Below are 18,004 nucleotides of genomic sequence, written 5' to 3'. Positions count from 1 at the left end.
TCCAAAGAGGTTTCTGAGAAACGCCCTATCTCTCTGTGAAACTTCACAAAGGAGGAAACAGATGAACTATTACACTCTCGGACACCCTGACACTATGACCCTCGGACACCCTGCTAACTCAGAACTGAAGCCACTCCCGAAGTCCACCTTTCAGCCAAAGATTAGACAGGCCTGTAAAACAAACAATAACACACATGAGGAACGTGCTTTTTTTTTTTGTGCTTTAAGTGACAGTTTACAATTCAAGTCAGTTTCTCATACAAAAATGTACACACACATTGTTATGTGACTCTAGTTGCTCTCCCTATACTGTGAAAGCACACTCCTCCTTTCCACCCCGGATTTCCCGTGTCCATGCAACCAGCTCCTGACACTCTCTGCCTTCTCATCTCGCCTCCAGACAGGAGGTGCCCATTTAGTCTCATGTATCTACTTGAGCTAAGGAGCACACTCCTCACGAGTATCACTTTATGTCCCATAGGCCAATCTAATCTTTGTCTGAAGAGTTGGCCTCGGGAATGGTTTCAGCTCCGGGCCAACAAAGTGTCCGGAGGCCATGTCATCCGGGGTCCCTCCAGTCTCAGTCAAACCATTAAGTCTGGTCTTTTTACCAGAATTTGAGTTCTGCACCCCACTTTTCTCCTGCTCCGTCAGGGACTCTCTGTTGTGTTCCCTGTCATGGCGGTCACTGGTGGTAGCCGGGCACCATCTGATTCTTCTGGTCTCAGGCTGATGGAGTCGCTGGTTTATGTGGCCCTTTCTGTCTCTTGGGCTAGTATTTTCCTTGTGTCTTTGGTGGTCTTCATGCTCCTTTACTCCAGGTGGACTGGGACAAATTGATGCATCTTAGATGGCCGCTCGCCGGCTTTTAAGATAACAGACACCACTCACTAAAGTGGGATGCAGAACATTTTCTTAATAAACTTTGTCATGCCAACTGACCTAGATGTCCCCTGAAACCATGGTCCCCAGATCCCCGCCCCCGATACTCTGTCCCTTGAAGTGTTTGGTTGTATTCAGGGAACTTCTTAGCTTTGGGTTTAGTTCAGTTGTGCTGAATTCCCCTGTAGCGTGTGCTGTCCTTCCTTTAACCTAAGATAATTCTTGCCTACTATCTAGTGAATATCCCTCTCCCTCCCTCCCCACCCTCATAACCATCAAAGAATGTTTTCTTCTGTGTTTAAACCTAGGAACGTGTTTCTTAGTTCAATCAAGTACATGAGTCCAAATGGGCAACGCCTGCCCAAATGCAAGATGAGAAGGCAGGAAGGGACAGGAAAACTGGATGAATGGACACCGGGAAGCCAGGGTGGAAAGGGAAAAGGAGAGAATGCTGACACAATGTGGGGTTTGCAACCAATGTCACAAAACAATCTGTATATAAATTTTTGAATGAGAAACTAATTTGCACTGTAAACTTTCACCTAAAGCATAATAAATTAGAAAAAAAAAAGAATCCTAAAAATACATATTACACTCTCACATTAAATTAGCCGAACTGTTAAACATTTCATGAAATTTGAAATTCTTCTATTGAATTTTATGAATAGTACTCAGGAACAAGATTAAACAGACTTGGCGCCAAAGAGGCTAGAATTTTCCATCAAGCTTTCTACAGATCGGTAAAGACAGCAAGTATGTTTTCTTTTTAGCTTTCCTTTCAAGAATTTTTGCCAGAAATAATCCTATATTAAAATACTATGATTGGTTCTAGTGGGGGAAACACAGAAACTACTCGGGAGAAGACTTTATAGCAAAGAGATGGTAAAAGATTATCCTAGCACAAACACAGCATTTATTAAATCACTGCCACAGTTCTAAAATCAATGCTCTCAGCCTAGCAATTCCTAATGTGCAAAAACTTCAGATATCTGTGTGTGTGTGTGTGTGTGTGTGTGTGTGTGTATAAAGATGAGAAGGAAACAAAGAAATAAAAATACGTGTGATAAAGATGATCATGAATAAATTATTGTAATTTCCTTTTATCATGCTTAAAACTGATTTACTACTTTAAAAATATTGCTCAGCCTAACAAGGGTGGTAATATTTGTGAGATCCTAATTAAGCATGATTCATTCTGGAATGTTTCTGATTACACAAAGCTTACATAAATAACCTACTGCTAAGTTTGTTCAAAATTTACAATGTGAAAAGTCGGTTTTTCACACATACAATACAACCTGAAGCTACAGCTCCAATTTGTAGCAGACTGTTTTACTATTTTAATTACATAACTAATAAATTAATAGGACTAATAATACAATTAGATCAGTGTTGTTGTTTAATTTGTGGCTACTGGGGGTTGTTACCAAACAGAAACCACAAAATTTGTGCCAAAACAAGTCCTAAAAGGGGTATTTTTCACCATCCTTTCCTTGCAAGCTTCACATTTGGCTTTGGTCAAAGGTGATGTAAATAGCTACAGAATTTAGCAACAGATTCTTGAAAAAAAAAAGGCCCAGGTAGCCAAAAGAGCACAGTGCTGCACACACCCTAACAGCAATCGCCAGCTCCCCAGCTCCTCAGGGACTTCAGCATCGTCAGCCACAGCACCTGTGCCTCCAGCTCAGCAGGCACCTTCGAGGTAACACCACAGCATGGGATGGTTTACCCTTTGCAAACATGCTTACCCTTGTTCCTCCCGGTCTAAATTTTGAAGGTTCAAATGAAGGACAGAGTAATAGAAAAAATTAAATCCTCTGGAAACTTCACTGTAATCAACTGCTTCACCCCTCCTCTATTACGTACCACTTCATCAGAGTTGCTAATATTAACAGGAAATTTCTTTTCTCCCTTATCTCTTCGTGATTAAGGAATTCTGAAAGGGGAAACCAAAAAGTCCACTGCTGGTGAGTCGACTGCAATTCATAGCAACCGACCCTATAAGTCAGAATAGAATTGCCCCACAGGGTTTCCAACGCTGTAATCTTTATGGAAGCAGACTGCCACATCTTTCTGCTGCGGAGCAGCTTGCAGGTTTGAACTGCCCATCTTCTGGTCAGCAGCCAAGCCCTTAACTACAGCGCCACCAGGGCTCCTTGTGAAAGGAGAAACAAACCAAACCCACTGGTGCCAAGTCTATTCCAACTCATGGAGACCATGGAGAGGAAGGGGGACATTTATTTGTTGAGTACCTAACTGGGTACCAAGCCCAGCAAACAATTGGCAACTATTCTCTCCTTTAACCTTCGCAATAACCCTCTGAGTTTAAATACCATTTGTCTTCCCTTTTTACAGATAAAGAAACAGGCTCATTTACGTAACTGGATAGGCAAGACATTGGAACAAAAGTGAAATCCAATCAATCCAATCATTTAAAAAGCCAGGTTACAAATTAGCTAAGCCTATGGTTATGTTTAGAAACCCTGGTGGTGTAGTGGTTAAGTGCTACAGCTGCTAACCAAAAGGTCGGCAGTTCAAATTCACCAGGCACTCCTTGGAAACTCTACGGGGTAGTTCTACTCTGTCCTACAGGGTCACTATGAGTTGGAATTGACTCCACAGCAACGGGTTTGCTTTTTTTTTATGCTTATGTTTTGTTGTTCTGTTGGGGGGTGAGGGAATCTTTTGGCTCTTTTACCTTCATATTTTTCAAGATGGATCCCTGGTCACATCAAAAAATTACCTTTGTTCATGGAGTCCATTATACTATTCATATTCACTCTTTTTTTGTACGTTTGAAAATTTCTATACTTAAAAAATTTTAAGGAAAAAATTACCTTAAAGCTGACCCTCAAATTAGCTCCTACCTAGAGTTAATTTCCCCTAGTACCAAATGTAACCCAAATAAATCCAAATCTCCTAATTCACACAAACCTTAAGATTCTGAATACTTAACAAAACCAAAATGAAAAGGTCACGCATGCTAAGTCAACAATGAGACAGAAAATTAAGCCAATACCAAAACCAAAACATTCTACTTCCTCCCACTCTCACACGCACACACAACTCTCTCTCTGAACAATGGATTCCCGTTGCCCCTTCCAGACAATGTAAATGATGGGTGTAGCACTAGTCAGCTCACAGTGTTATTGAGAAAATAATCTTAGTAACAGAGGCAAGACTCCCTCCACCTACCATCCAATAATACTGCGCACAAGAGACTACCTGTTTATGAATCACAGACTTACATCCGTGTTGTCTTCCAATTTCAGAAAGTGTTTCTTCCTCATCTCTTTGGAAGAAATAAAAGATCAAACAATTTCTCATTTCCTAGGCAAAAACTACCTCTCAAGGAAAGGTCAGCAAACATATGCAAGACATAAAGGGATAGCTTTATCATAAATTTGTTAAAAAAAAACAAAAACACTAGAGCCATTAATCTAAATATTTTTCTAATTAAAAATGAGAAACAATGTTTCTAACATTATATAAGAATTACTGTATCTGCCCCATTCTAAACCAAGACTGATTGTTTTCTTATGTTTGTTAATTTTTCATCTAGATTCCAAGTTTAGGTACAAAACAAACCATCAGTACATTCATTTGTTATCTGTAGTTTCAAAGCATTATTATATATGTCTAAGATAGAAAGCAGTTTATTCTGACTTAACAGGGTTAAAATCCATCTTGAATCCTAAATGGGCAAAACGTAAAACTCCCACTTGTCATCTGCCCACAAACTAGCCACCCACATAACCATCAATCATCTGACTGCACTGAGCCTGATTACGCTGAAACTGTTCAATGAATCACACTTTCTATTATAATTAACAGTTGCATAAATCCATAATTTTTTTTTTATTTGATCCTTTTAGTTCCTCACCTTGAAGCCCTGACAGTATGATAGTGGCCTTTAACATACACAAATAGGTAGGGAACTGGCTGGTTGTACACTTCAGACTTCAGATCTGTCCACCTCTACTTCCCTTCACTTACTTAACAAATTAATCCTTACTGAGCACATACTGTATACCAAATGAGGTCCCTGGGTGATGCAAATGGTTTGCGCCCGACTACTAACCTAAAAAGGATCCCTGGTGGCTCAGTGGTTAACAGCTCAGCAGCTAACCCACCAGCCACTCTGTGGGAGAAAAATGTGGCAGTCTGCTTCCATAAAGGTTACAGCCTTGGAAAACCTATGGGTCAGTTCTAATCTGTCCTACAGGCTTGCTATGAGTGGGAATCGACTCAACAGCAATGAGTTTTTCTTGTTGTTGTTGTTGTTTTTACTAACTAAAGGTTGATGGTTCAAACTCACCCAGCAGTACTATGGAAGAAAGGCCTGGCAATCTGTTCCCATAAAGATTACAGCCAAGAAAACCCTATGGAGCAGTCCTACTCTATAACCACGGGGTCACCATGAGTAGGAATCAACTCGACAGCAATGGGTTTTGGTTTTTTTTTTTGGTTTTTGGTGTGCCAAACAGTATTCCAGACAGTAGGGTTATAACAATGAACAAGAGAGCGGAGATCCATGCATTGAACATTGAACTGGAGATCTGAGAGGGAGCAGTAAAAGAGTTGGCCAAAGGGTAAAGAAAGAGTCTACAAGGGAAGAGGCCTCAGCATGTAAATCGATTCCTCTGCCGCTGGTCCTGAAAGCATCAGTGTTAAGAAAAATCAGGTCACTGCTCAACACTCTCACCATGACTCTTTTCAGGAGACAAAAAGCAGAAGTATTTCCTGTGTATTTGCACGTCACCAAGAACATGCACAACCAACAGGCCCGATGGGACGAGGATTAAACAGAAGGCCTTTACATGAAAATTCTTTTTGCTGTCTTAAGTTTCTACAACTAAAATACATTCACTATTATTCCTCGCAATGAAAGAACGTTAACACCAGTGAAAGTCAGTTGAACTGGCCTTCAATTAAACACATTTTTCCCTGAGTACAAAATCACTCAAAACTCTGAAATTTTACTGAAGTGAAGCTGTGCTCCCTAGCTGATGGCTTAAAAAATAACAGAGACATGGTGTCTGCTCTGTTCATCGCTGTACCCCCAAGTCTAGCGCACTGTGGAGCCTAATGTGGTGACTGAATTAATGAATTTAGCCGCAAGAAATTAGCCTAATCAGGCAGATGCAAAGTGGAGTTTGTTATTTTTTTTATTATCATCAACCTGAAATAAAAAATTTCTAAGTATCCAGCTGTCTTTAATCACCCATTATCATTCACATTTAGATAAATATTTTTGCAGTTCAGCTGATACCAGGAAAAAAAATTTTCACATTGCCCAATCTGACCATGTCAGAGTTATGGAAGTCCAGTAGGTTTTACATAGGTTTCTATTTTCTCATTCTTTAGCACTCTCTTCCTTTTCTAATATTATGAACAAACAACAAAAAGAAAATCCTGTGCTCACATCACACCCCTCCTAGTCTTCTGGGGACCATCTCGGCAGCCCGTTCGTCATCACCAGCTGCCTACTCCGTGCCTGTGCTGTCGACTGGAGAGGCAGTTCTCAAAGAATAAGAAGACAAAAAAAAAAAACACACAACATCAAACTCAAGTCTTGCCTCATAGTCGGTCTTCATCATAACCACCACTTATTAAACAGCAAAATATAAAAGGTGCTGGTTAGTGGAGGTTTGGTGCCACCAAAATGCCAAGTAAACTTTACTTTTTCTTACAGTCAAAATCATTAAGTCCATTTCTGCATGGAAAAAAAAAAAAAGAGCCCAGTGCTTCGTTCACTATGTTCACTAATTTATAATATTTACCAAATTTCTCTTCTATATCATGTTTACCAGTAAACTATGTTTTCCTACATACCAAAAATCTGGAGTCCCAACATGTCTTACATGTACTTTCAAAGACCTACGGGTTCAAAGCAGAAAACATTAAAACCTAAGTTATGTTTCAGTCTTATTGAACAAAATAATCAACAAACAAAAAACATCAAGCAAAATATACATAGTCCCTGTTTCATCCAAAGAGGTCATAGGACTCTTCAACACCTGAAACCCTTAAATGACTCGCAATGCATCTCAAATGTGGCAAACAGTTACTATTTTAATGATAAAGAATCAGAAATAAAAAAAAAAAATCAAATATACTCAAACAAGTTAGAGCAAGAGAAACCAAAAAACCTTCACTTTTGCTTTCTCAAAAGTCAGATCAGCAGTAGTTTGTATAGAAATGCCTATCAGTGGCTTATAAAGACCTCCCAGAAAAACCAAACCAAACCCACTATGGTCAGGAGTCAATTCCAACTCACAGCGACCCTGTAGGACAGAGTACAACTGCCCCCTATAGGGCTTCCAAGGCTGTAAATCTTTATAGAAGAGGACCCCCACATCTGTCTCCCTAGGAGCGACTAGATGGTGGGTTTGAATGAACACACTGACCTTTCAGTTAGCAGCCAAGTACTTAACCACTGTGCCACCAGGGCGCAGGAGCAAAAAAATGAGTGGACACACTGGAGGGAGCAAGAGTTAAATGAAAATACTAACAAAGAAGCAAATTTTAAAAAGTATTAAGTAGTCTGAGGCAAAAGCAATTCAGTCACTTCAAAATCAAGATTAATACAAGAAGCATTCTCCCCCCTCCCCAAGAGTAAATGCAATCCAAACTTGAAGAGGCTGGCTCATTCAGACAACAGTTTTACTCATTCATTTCATTAAATATTTACCTGCATATAATATGCTAGGCACTATTTCAGGCACACACAAAAATTACAAACCTGAAAACTCTCCTATCATTACGTAAACATTATGAGGCTATGGATAAAATAAGCTTTTCTGAAAGGTTAAAAGATTAAATGCTTTTATAAAATACACAGGTAGTTCATCATGAATCCTAAAGTCAGTCTATCATCTTTGCCATATCTGGTCTGACTTCCTTAAACTGGCGATTTTGTCGTGTGATTTTACTTCCTTAAGTTGGCAATTTTGTCATCTTTCTGCACTAGAATAAAGGATTCTTCCCTTTTCAACAACACAAACATGACCACAATGGCATTTAGGAAAACGCTGTTTTCTGACCTTCACGAGCCACTGACCTAACGATCAGAAAATATATACACACAGTCCCCAACTTACGGCATATTTGAGTTACAAGCCGCGCTTACGACCGTCTTTTTTTTTTTTGGTACATCTTATCATCAGTAATATGTTCCAGCACATAATTTGCTGATGTTATCACTCTCAGATGTTTGATTTTACTATTTACTTTTCAAAACACTGCCAGATTTATAAAGATATTGATAATAAAAGCAATAATAATGAAAACTAAAAAAAATGAGGTATTCTGTTTATGTCAGAATCAACTTACGATGGAGCTGTTGGAATGGAACACTGTCGTAAGTCGAGAACTACCAGTGCATCATAATTATGACAATTTAGGCTTGATGCCTAAAAGTGGAATTCTTCAAAATAAGGTAATCAGCAGTTCCATCAGGAAAAATATCTTCATTTATCCATCTTTCCAAGTTTATGGTTGTTCAATACGTAAGAATTAAGCAAAAGGTTTAAATATCTATTAATCATACTTTTAGAACCATCTGGAGAGTGGAAAAAAAAAAAAGTTCTCCCTTTACGTATATTTAAGTGTTTTACAGCTTTAATAAAAATGATAAACCTCCACAGGCCCATCCAAACTCCCTGAGGGACCAAATTGCTGGGCTGAGGGATGGGGAACCATGGTCTCGGGGAACATCTAGCTCAATTGGCATAACACATATAAAGACAATGTTCTACATTCTGCCTTGGTGAGTAGTGTCTGGGTCTTAAAAGCCTGTGAGGAGCCATCTAAGATACTCCACTGGTCTCACCCCTTCAGGAGCAAGGGAGAATGAAGGGAAAGATTAGTCCAAAGGACTAACGGAGCACAACTACCACAGGTTCCACCAGACTGAGCCCAGTACAACTAGATGGTGCCTGGCTACCACCACTGACTGCTCTGACAGGGATCACAACACAGGGTACCGGACAGAGCTGGTGAAAACTACAGAACAAAATTCTAACTCACAAAAAAAGACCAGCCTTACTGGCCTGACAGAGACTGGAGAAACCCCGAGAGTATGGCCCTGGACATCCTTTTAGCTCAGTGGTGAAGTCACTCCCGAGGTTCACCCTTCAGCCAAAGATAAGACAGGCCTATAAAGCAAAACGAGACTAATGGGCAACAACAGCCCAGGGACAAGGACTAGAAGGCAGGAGGGGACAGAAAGCTGGTAATAGGGAACCCAAGGTAGAGAAGGGAGAGAGTTGACATGTCGTGGGGTTGTTAACCGATGTCATAAAACAGTATGTGAACTAATTGTTTAATGAGAAACTATTTGTTCTGTAAACCTTCATCTAAAGTACAATTTTAAAAAAAACTAATAAACAGTTGTGGTCACTAGTATACTCCAGATTAATTTAAGTTTTAAAATACAACATTGCACTTTCTTACAATCTACACTTTCCTGTACCTGATACTCCACAACATTTGTCATCATCATAATTAGGCCACTCTAATCACCTGAGAGAACTGTTCTTCATAATTGATGACAGGAGCGAAGGTACCTCAGAAACAATGAACAGGCTCCTGTCTAGTCGCTGCAAATTACCTGGGTATCTCTGTAACCTGGAAAGAAGGAGGAACAATACCCAGGGGCTAACAATTGCTTACTGGAACTAACAAAAAGATGGGAATTTGAGAAGAGACAGCACTCTGAATTATTCAACGTGGTTCCCATGCTTGGGAAAACACTGGATTCACGGATCAGCAGGAGGTATGAATGTTCTTCAGCCACAATATAAAAAGAATTACTGGGTCAAAATGTAAAATTCATTTTCTTTTAACATCCAACTACCTAGAGAATTGAGGATAGAGCAGGAGCTAATGAGTCCAGGAGCATTTCATGCTTCAAAGCAAAAGTGTGAAGCTGGAAAAAGGACTGATTTAGCAGATTAAAATTAAAAAGGATTACCCAGGGGACAAAAGATCCCCCTACCGAAAAAGAAAAAAAAAAAGCTCTCATCGTCTCAAACCTCTTTCCACAAAAATCTTTGTTTTTTCCATTGACAAAGACAACACAAATTTCTTTTTTCTACAATGATTTCAAAGGCAGACTTCAGTGTAGAAATTCTAAGATTTGAAGTCCCAGGTAAATGCTCTAAAACAATAGCATTACATCGTGTGAAGGAGACCTGGTGGCACAGTGGTTAAGTGGTCAGCTGCTAACTCACTAGCTGCTCTACCAGAGAAAGATGGGACAGTCTGTTCCCGTACAGATTATAGCCCTGGAAACTCTATGGGGCAGTCCTACTCAGTCCTACAGAGTTGCTATGAATCGGAATTGACTCAATGGCAGCGGAAAAACTGTGTGAACTTTTCCACTCACCCCAAAGAGTGAAACTGTGAAGTCTGATGATTATACACAAGTATTCCACCATTCCAGCAGCAGCTCAGAGTCTATGGCTCGGTACTTCATTAAAGGTAGGAGTTGAAGTGAATGGAAGACTCAATTTTAAAAAATGGAGCGGTGGGTCTTTACTGGGGAAAAAAAGTCACTATTTCTTCTGTTTCAAGGCTCAATCATATGTGCTTAGAATCATGTAACTTCAGATCTGAAAAGGACCCTAGAATCTGTACTATAGTCCAGTCTCCTCAGTTTACAGCTGGAAAAATTGAAGTAAAAGTTTTACATCTAGTTACTGGTAAAGTCAGATTGGAGCCTAGTCCTCCTAAATCTCAGTTCAGTACTTAGCATTAGACCAGGAGGACATCTCCTATAGTTATAAATAAAAATTATAAATATATGTAGTAAGCAACATCATGATAAATGGAGAAAAGACTGAAGTTGTCAAGGATTTCATTTTACTTGGATCCACAATCAATGCCCATGGAAGCAGCAGTCAAGAAATCAAACAATGTATTGCACTGGGCAAATCTGCTGCAGAAGACCTCTTTAAAGTATTCAAAAGCAAAGATGTCATTTTAAGGACTAAGGTGCACCTAACCCAAGCCATGGTATTTTCAATTGTCTCATAAGCATGCAAAAGCTGGACAATGAATAAGGGAAACCAAAGAATTAATGCATTTGAATTACGATGTTGGCAACGAATACTGAATATATACCAGGGACTGCCAGAGAAAAGAACAAATATGTCTTGGAAGAAGTACAGCCAGAATGCTCATTAGAAGCAAGGATGGCGAGACTTCATCTCACATACTTTGGACATGTTATCAAGAGTTAGCAGTCCCTGGAGAAGGACATCATGCTTGGTAAAGCAGAAGGTCAACAAAAAAAAAAACAGGAAAACCCTCAACAAGATGGACTGACACAGTGGCTGCAACAATGGGCTCAAACATAGCATTGACGGTGAAGATGGTGCAGGACCGGGCAGTGTTTCATTCTGTTGTGCACGGGGTCGCTATCAGTCACAAATGACTCGACAGCACCTAATAACAACAACATATTGTGTCAAGCTCTTAGCTAAGACCTCTTACATGCATATTCTATTTAATTCTCACAACCTTATGAGAAAGGTAGTATCTTCTATTTGACAGAGTTGATTTGCACCGAGGTCTGGCTGATTTTGAAGCTAATGTTACCTCCTATTCTACAGTTCCTCCCATGGCCTACAGGGTCCTACTTGGTCTGACCCCTATCTTTCTGAACTCATCTACCACTCTCCTCTCTCACTCACTAGAATCCAGTCAACATTCACCCAAGTTCATCCCTGTCTCAGGGCCTTTACACATGCTGTAAGTTCCCCCAACCCCAGTCCCCATGACTGAGTGATTGGCTCTAACCCTTCAAGCCAAATATCACCTCTTTAACAAGGCTTTCCCTGACCACCCAATCTAAAACAGAATCTCAGTCACTCCTACCACTATCTGAAATTATCTTGGATATTGGCTGTCTCCTCAGTAGAACAAAAGCATAAGGGCAGAAACCTCCCACTACAATAAAAGCACCATGGTGGCAGAAATGTTCTGCCATGTTCTCTTCTAAAATGCTGAACACCCAAGAGCGCCTAACAAGAGGAGGTGTCAAAAAAACTATTTGTTGAATGAATTCTTCTCTCCCATGTCTGAACTCATTAAGGGCCAGTATTACACGATTTAGCAACTGATTATACACTGTCTACTATTTTTCTCTAATTGTTCCTTGTAATTAACCTTGTCTTTTCAATTAGATAGCATGTGCCTTAGGGATATCTTATAATCCCCACCTTTAGGCAAGTTAATGACTCAACCTGGGTTTGTGTGATTATCTATAAAACAAAGGAAGCAGTCAAAAATTTAGGATTTACATATCTCCCATAGCTGGTAACCTAATAGGTAGATACTCAAATAGTCGACTATTGACCAACGCATATCAAATTCCTTTGATTAATTTTCTCACAACTTTCTAAAAAATACTCATTTAGTGTGCAAAGGCAGGCTTACTATTATTTGGCTAATACTAGAAACTAAAGAATAACTGCCCTTTCACCAACAGTACACGCAGGTTTGCCCCTTCTCATGATCCTGCCATCAACTTCTTTTAAGACAATGCCCAATCTGTTTGCTTCCGATTATCCTTTATCTTGACCCATGCTACCCTCCACTTTTCTCTAGTTCTTTGACAGGTCTCAGCGGTACTGCTGCCCTTGCTTTTTGCTTGCTTCATATGGTTGGATGTGCCCAACATATCTTCCATACTCTAAATAACTGCAAATTTTAAGGAAGCAAACAAGTCAGTAGCATTTCGCCTTCTACCACTTTGGAACTTCTACTCTCTCAAAGAGATCTTAAGAGTCACACCAACAACACTGAGACGCTCCTTCCTGGTGATGAGTTTATGCCGTATATGCTGCTCCCACTGGTCTGTCAAGTTCGGGAGAAAAAGAAAATGTCAGGATTGGAGCAGAATCATCTGCTAGAGTATCAAAGTCCTGGAAGAGTAACTGATAATATTTGAACAGCTGCTTCCAAAGATTGCCCAAGACTAGTGTATTTTCACTATTAAAGAAATTTCAATTCCAAACCAAGACCTTGCTTCCAATACAGCAAAAACTGCAGAGAAGAAACAAAACATCACCGAAGCTGGTCAAAACAGGTGCTGTTCAGCTGTGTAACCTCAGCACGTTCTCCAAATTTGGGTTTCTCCTAAGACTGACAAGCTATAGCCAGACAAAACGTGTGAGTGTGTGTGAGTATCTGAGGGGGGGAAGAGAAAGTTGTCTTTAAGAGGAATGAGGCTTCTGAATTTTCTAAAATGAAATAGCCCACATTTCCCCATATGTATTTCATTCCAGAAAAACTCAGAAAATAAGTACACTGAAACACTCAGAGGAACCAAAAAAAAAAAAAAAAGCTAAGCAAACAAACAAAAAAAGGCTATTTTCATTCTTCACCTGACTGAAGGGAATCTGAAAATCTCCTGTGGTTATTAGAGAAAGTTATTTCTGATTATATAAAACCGTATCTTTATATAAAACTAAAATCTTAGTTTCAGTATTTATAAAAAATGTAAATGAATTATCAGCTTTCTATATATAAAAACATCTCAATAAAAGTTTGACCAAAATGCAGTTCCAGTTTTTGAAAGAGCTTTGCTTTTTTTTTTTTTTGCTAAGTTTAAGATCAGAGGAATCAAGTGACTTGCTCAAGGTCATGTGGTCAAAGTCGGTGGGGTTAGAATAACTGGTTCCTGTCTTCCAGAAGTCAGCCACAAATCAGAAATTTCTTTAAACAGGCCAAAAGGGAAAAATCATTCACTGCTTCCTTTCTTCAACAATCAAAGGACAGGAGAAAAATTAGTTTAAGTGGTAGAACTCTGATGAATAAAACTTACTGTTTTAACAATTTTCAAAGGTCAATAACATCCATATAACCTTAACATATGATGGCACCAAAAACTTGTGAAGATGTTTTAGAATCAGCACTTCATGTGTATATCTATAAACACAATAGCTCACTTCTGCTGTCTTTTAAAAGACCTAGTCAGACTGGAATATGGACATACTCTGAGCTCTTCAGGTTTTTTTTTAAGTTAAAGGATCATAAATAAGTTCAAAGTTTTCTTCAGAACCTTAAAGGGATATTTCAACACTGCAGGTTAAACCAGTGATTAAATGAAAATTGCAGTGGGATGGGGATTGGAGAGAAGAGGCATGTATGCATTTTTAGGCACCGCGTCACCTTTCCCTTCCCTTTTTCATATCTACCACCTGCTCACACCTTCTGCCCCATCCTTTTAGGTTCTACTTCTAAATTACTATTATAAAAATAGCAAACAACTTAGAATAACTTTGTCTCACCCTTGAGCACATAAATCTCTGCTCACTCCCAAATTTTAACCATGAGTCATCTGTACACACTGCTTTTGAATTGATAACAAAAATATTATAATGCCTGATGAAACTATATTCTGAGAAAATATTAACCGGGTTGGGATGGGGATAGTAAAGTAGCTAAGAAGAGCACCTGGTATTTATTACAAACAAGCTACAGTCATATCTAGTAATTTTCCTCATACCCAATTTTCTAGGTCAGGTGTACCATTAACCCCATTTCACAGATGACTGTCAAGTCCAAGAAAATTTCCATTTGCTCTTTGATTATGGGCCACTTATATGAAGAGCAAGGAGCCCTGCTGGTGCAGTGGTTAAACTGCTCGACTGCTAACCAAAAGGTCGTTGGTTTGAACCCACCAGCCACTCGGCAAGAGAAAGATGTGACAGTCTGCAAGTATTTACAGCCTTGTGGCTGTTCTACTCTGTCCTATAGTGCCACTATGAGTCGCAGTCGAATCAACGGCAGTGGTTTGGTTTTTTGGTTTATATTAAGAGCTGGCAATAGATCTCAAAGAATACTAAATTAATGGCGAGGCTGAGATTTTTACTGGCTATATTATACATGAAAAATTTAAAACTTAACATGATTTTTCTCTTAAATACAAGTCTACCTATTTCTGAATATAGTTATAACATACTTTTGGAGTCATGATTTCTCTTTAGCCCTTGACCCAAAGTGGACACAGGATAAACAGAGCAAATCAAAAGCCAAGATTGGAAAAAATAAAACCTAGAAGGAAATACAAGGCTGCTACTTTCCAATATGTCAGAAAACAGAAGTGTCATTATTTGGAAATGGATTAACGTGAACTATATGAAACTGTTGATACACAATTTGACCTGCAAAAACAGAAATTTCACATGGTTGCACCTAATATCATATCCTAAATTCATTTTTACAATTGTTTCAAATAAGGCCCTAAGTCACATAAAATCTTGTATTTCCCTAAAAAGGTTAAAAAAAAGAAAGTCAAACCCATTGTCCTCCAGTCAATTCTGACTCACAGAGACCCTACAGGACAGAGCAGAACTGCCTCATAGGGTTCCCAAGGCTGTAATCTTTCTCCTGCAGAGCGGCTGGTGGGTTCGAACTGCGAACTGCAGAGCTTTTGGTTAACAGTGGGGCACTTAACCACTGCGCCACCAGGGCTCCTTTTTATTTCCCTAGATTACCTTAATCTTTTGAAAAGATTTGCCACCCCACTGTCCAAAGATGGCCATTTGAAAGCTTAAGTTCATTGACAGGAAAGTAAAACTGCCAAATTGATGAACATAACCATGATTGCATGAACCCTAAAACCACTCCACATCCTTTTTACTGTTTCCTTTTACAGAATTTGAATCCTAAATACATATGCCCTTTGAAAGACTTACATTTAAGGAATTTAAAAAAAACAAAATCAAGTTCTTTGCATCTTTTTCAGTTGATACAACAATCTAAGCATGGTAGAAACCTGTCACTTTGCAGAGGGGTTCCATGACCTATACTACAGGTGAGAAATTCTCATTAAGTTGGTAAGTTCCATTTCTGTTGGAGAATCTGGCTTCTAACCTTTCTAATCAAAAGGCAACTACCATCCCAGTGGGATATGTTTTTCCATTTAGATACATGGCTGATTTATGCACCCACACCAGAAATATGTGTCCTTTTCACAAAAGGAGAATAAACGGGGTTATGGTTCTAAGACTGCCTCTAGGTGCAAATCCATCATTTCACATCCATTTTTATTACAGGCTAATATCCAATATGTTAATGAACTTTTCTCAAATAATTCCACTAATTACTCACCCGTTACTCCTCTGCTAAAATTCCTATCCTTCTACCATCTATTCACCAAACCCATGAAGTCACATACCGTAGCTTCCTAGAGGGGTGCTTTTCCTAAGACACTTCGTAAACTGTTAGGGCAGGCTCATGTTGCTTACTCTGTCTTCCCAGATGTGGTTGACAGTACAAAACATCAATATTAGCAATTGAGTGAAATACGTTAAAAAAAACAAAACTGGGAGAGAATCTCCTGCTCTATCTGGAAACTTCTCTATTTGGCTAGTTCAGGGTTGACCGTTCAACAGAGAATGGCACTAGTTACTAAAATCCTAAAAGGTATTCCCCTACAGCTAAATCATCAACCCTTTCATAACATCCAAATAATTCAGAATTTTTATAACAGCATTTACATGCCCCCCACCCCCGGGCCAACAGCACCTTCTGATCATTTTTCACCCTAAATTGAGGTTTTCTCTAGACTGCCCATGGTGATGCAAACTCACCCAAACACATTCCTTAAACCTACTACCTACTCCCTTCTTTCCACAAAGTTTCATACAGTAATAGCTGCCATCTTTTGAAAGCACACTAAGTGCTTTGAAAAGGAATTTATCTACTTCCATCCTTAAAGCCCTATGAGGTTGAGATTAGTATTCCCATTTTACAGACGAGAAGAGCTGAGGCTTAGTAACTTGCCCAAGGTCACACCGGATGTCCTCTGCCCTTAATCTTAACCCTCACCCTGTATTTCTTTCTAATCTTTTCATGTCTTAAATGTCTACATTGTGGTCTTATAGTCTATGATTGGGGACAGTTCAGTGTTCCCAGAGGCTGTCTTTCCTTTAAAGGATATGCCTTTGAGAAGAATGAGTACCCATTCCATCTTTTCTCCATGCTCCCCCTTCCCACCTGTCACCATTTCCCGACAGCCTTGTCATATCCCCTCCTGCAAGGCCAATTTTAACTTCCCTTCTGTCCCCAGGGCAAGCACCATCGGATACTGAGGAGCCACCTTGTATCCCGAAGGTCGAGAGAAAGCAGAAGTGGAAGAAAGGAAGAGCCCAGGCAGCACCCCTTCCCCAGGTCTTGGATTCAGAAACTAAGGCTCAGGACTCATAGGCTGGGGGAGGGGGAGGCGGAGGTGACAAGGGTGTGCCCTTGGGGGTGGGCGGGGCGGGAGGGGTGAGACGAGGAGGAGGCGTGGGACGCTCCGGAGGTTGGGAGACTGAACTGGGGGTAGACCTCCGTAAGGGGGGGGGGGGGGCAGCCAGCCGGCGAGGAAAGGGATCTGGCCACTTGGAGAATGTGTGTTGGGGGTAGGACCTGGAGGCGGATGTAACGGGAAGCGGAGGGAAGAAAGGGTAGGGAGGGCGCTCAAGGGAGCAGGAAACGGTGGAGACGAAAGATGGATGGAACCGGGAAGGTAGGGAGACTCGAGACCCCTGTACGAGAGCTTGGAGAGGAGGGGAGAGCGGCTGTGGGGGTTCGGGGAATGCCGGGAACAGGGGCTAGAGCGGACCCCTGGGAGGGCGACGCAGGAGTTCTTGAGCCCAGGGAGCGGGAAGTGAGGCTTCCAGGGAGGCAAGGGCGGGAAAGAGGGGCCCCCGGCACGAAGGGGGCGAGGTGAAGGTACCACTGGGCTCGCGAGGGGATGGGTTAGGAGGGGGCAGGGAGTGGGCTGGAGGCCGGCAGGGGGGCAGACGTTTCTGGGAGCCCATCGGGATACAGGGGGTGGAAATATCCTGGCGTCCCCCGGGGGCCGGGCGTGCGGTCTCCCGAGGTTCGGGGTCCCCTCAGGGCGGGCGGGAGTTCCTGGCGTCCCCTCAAGGCCAGAGCGGCACCCCTGGGGCCCCCGATCTTCTTCCTACCTAAACCGGGAGCCACATAGACGAAGTACAGCAGCGAGGACGAGAGGGAGAAGAAGAAGAGCGCCGCGAGCAGCGAGCGGCGCGGAAGCCGCAGCCCCCGGCGGGCGCGCATGCTGCAGCCGGGCAGCCGCCTGAAGACCGGGCCGGGC

The 18,004-nt window shown here is 40.9% G+C and overlaps 1 protein-coding gene across 2 annotated transcripts in view; it reads right to left on the bottom strand.

The window, feature by feature from the left end:
* B4GALT5 (beta-1,4-galactosyltransferase 5) overlaps positions 1 to 17,994 on the bottom strand; it is an 83,205-nt gene extending 65,211 nt beyond the window's left edge. Inside the window, exon 1 of one of the 2 annotated variants that reach the window (XM_004370256.2) lies at positions 17,856 to 17,994. In XM_004370256.2, the coding sequence (XP_004370313.1) occupies positions 17,856 to 17,967 (112 nt within the window). In that variant the 5' untranslated portion in view covers positions 17,968 to 17,994. Of the gene's footprint in view, positions 1 to 6,307; positions 8,617 to 17,855 lie in introns of those variants that run through there. The other variant, XM_023743030.1, reaches the window with a different exon arrangement.
* Between the last annotated feature and the right edge of the window lie 10 nt (positions 17,995 to 18,004).

Source organism: Trichechus manatus, unplaced genomic scaffold (assembly GCF_000243295.1).
Source record: "Trichechus manatus latirostris isolate Lorelei unplaced genomic scaffold, TriManLat1.0 scaffold00008, whole genome shotgun sequence".
Classification (NCBI taxonomy): domain Eukaryota; kingdom Metazoa; phylum Chordata; class Mammalia; order Sirenia; family Trichechidae; genus Trichechus; species Trichechus manatus.
The sequence above is the reverse complement of the archived record's forward strand: the minus strand, read 5'-3'. Positions and strand labels throughout refer to the sequence as shown.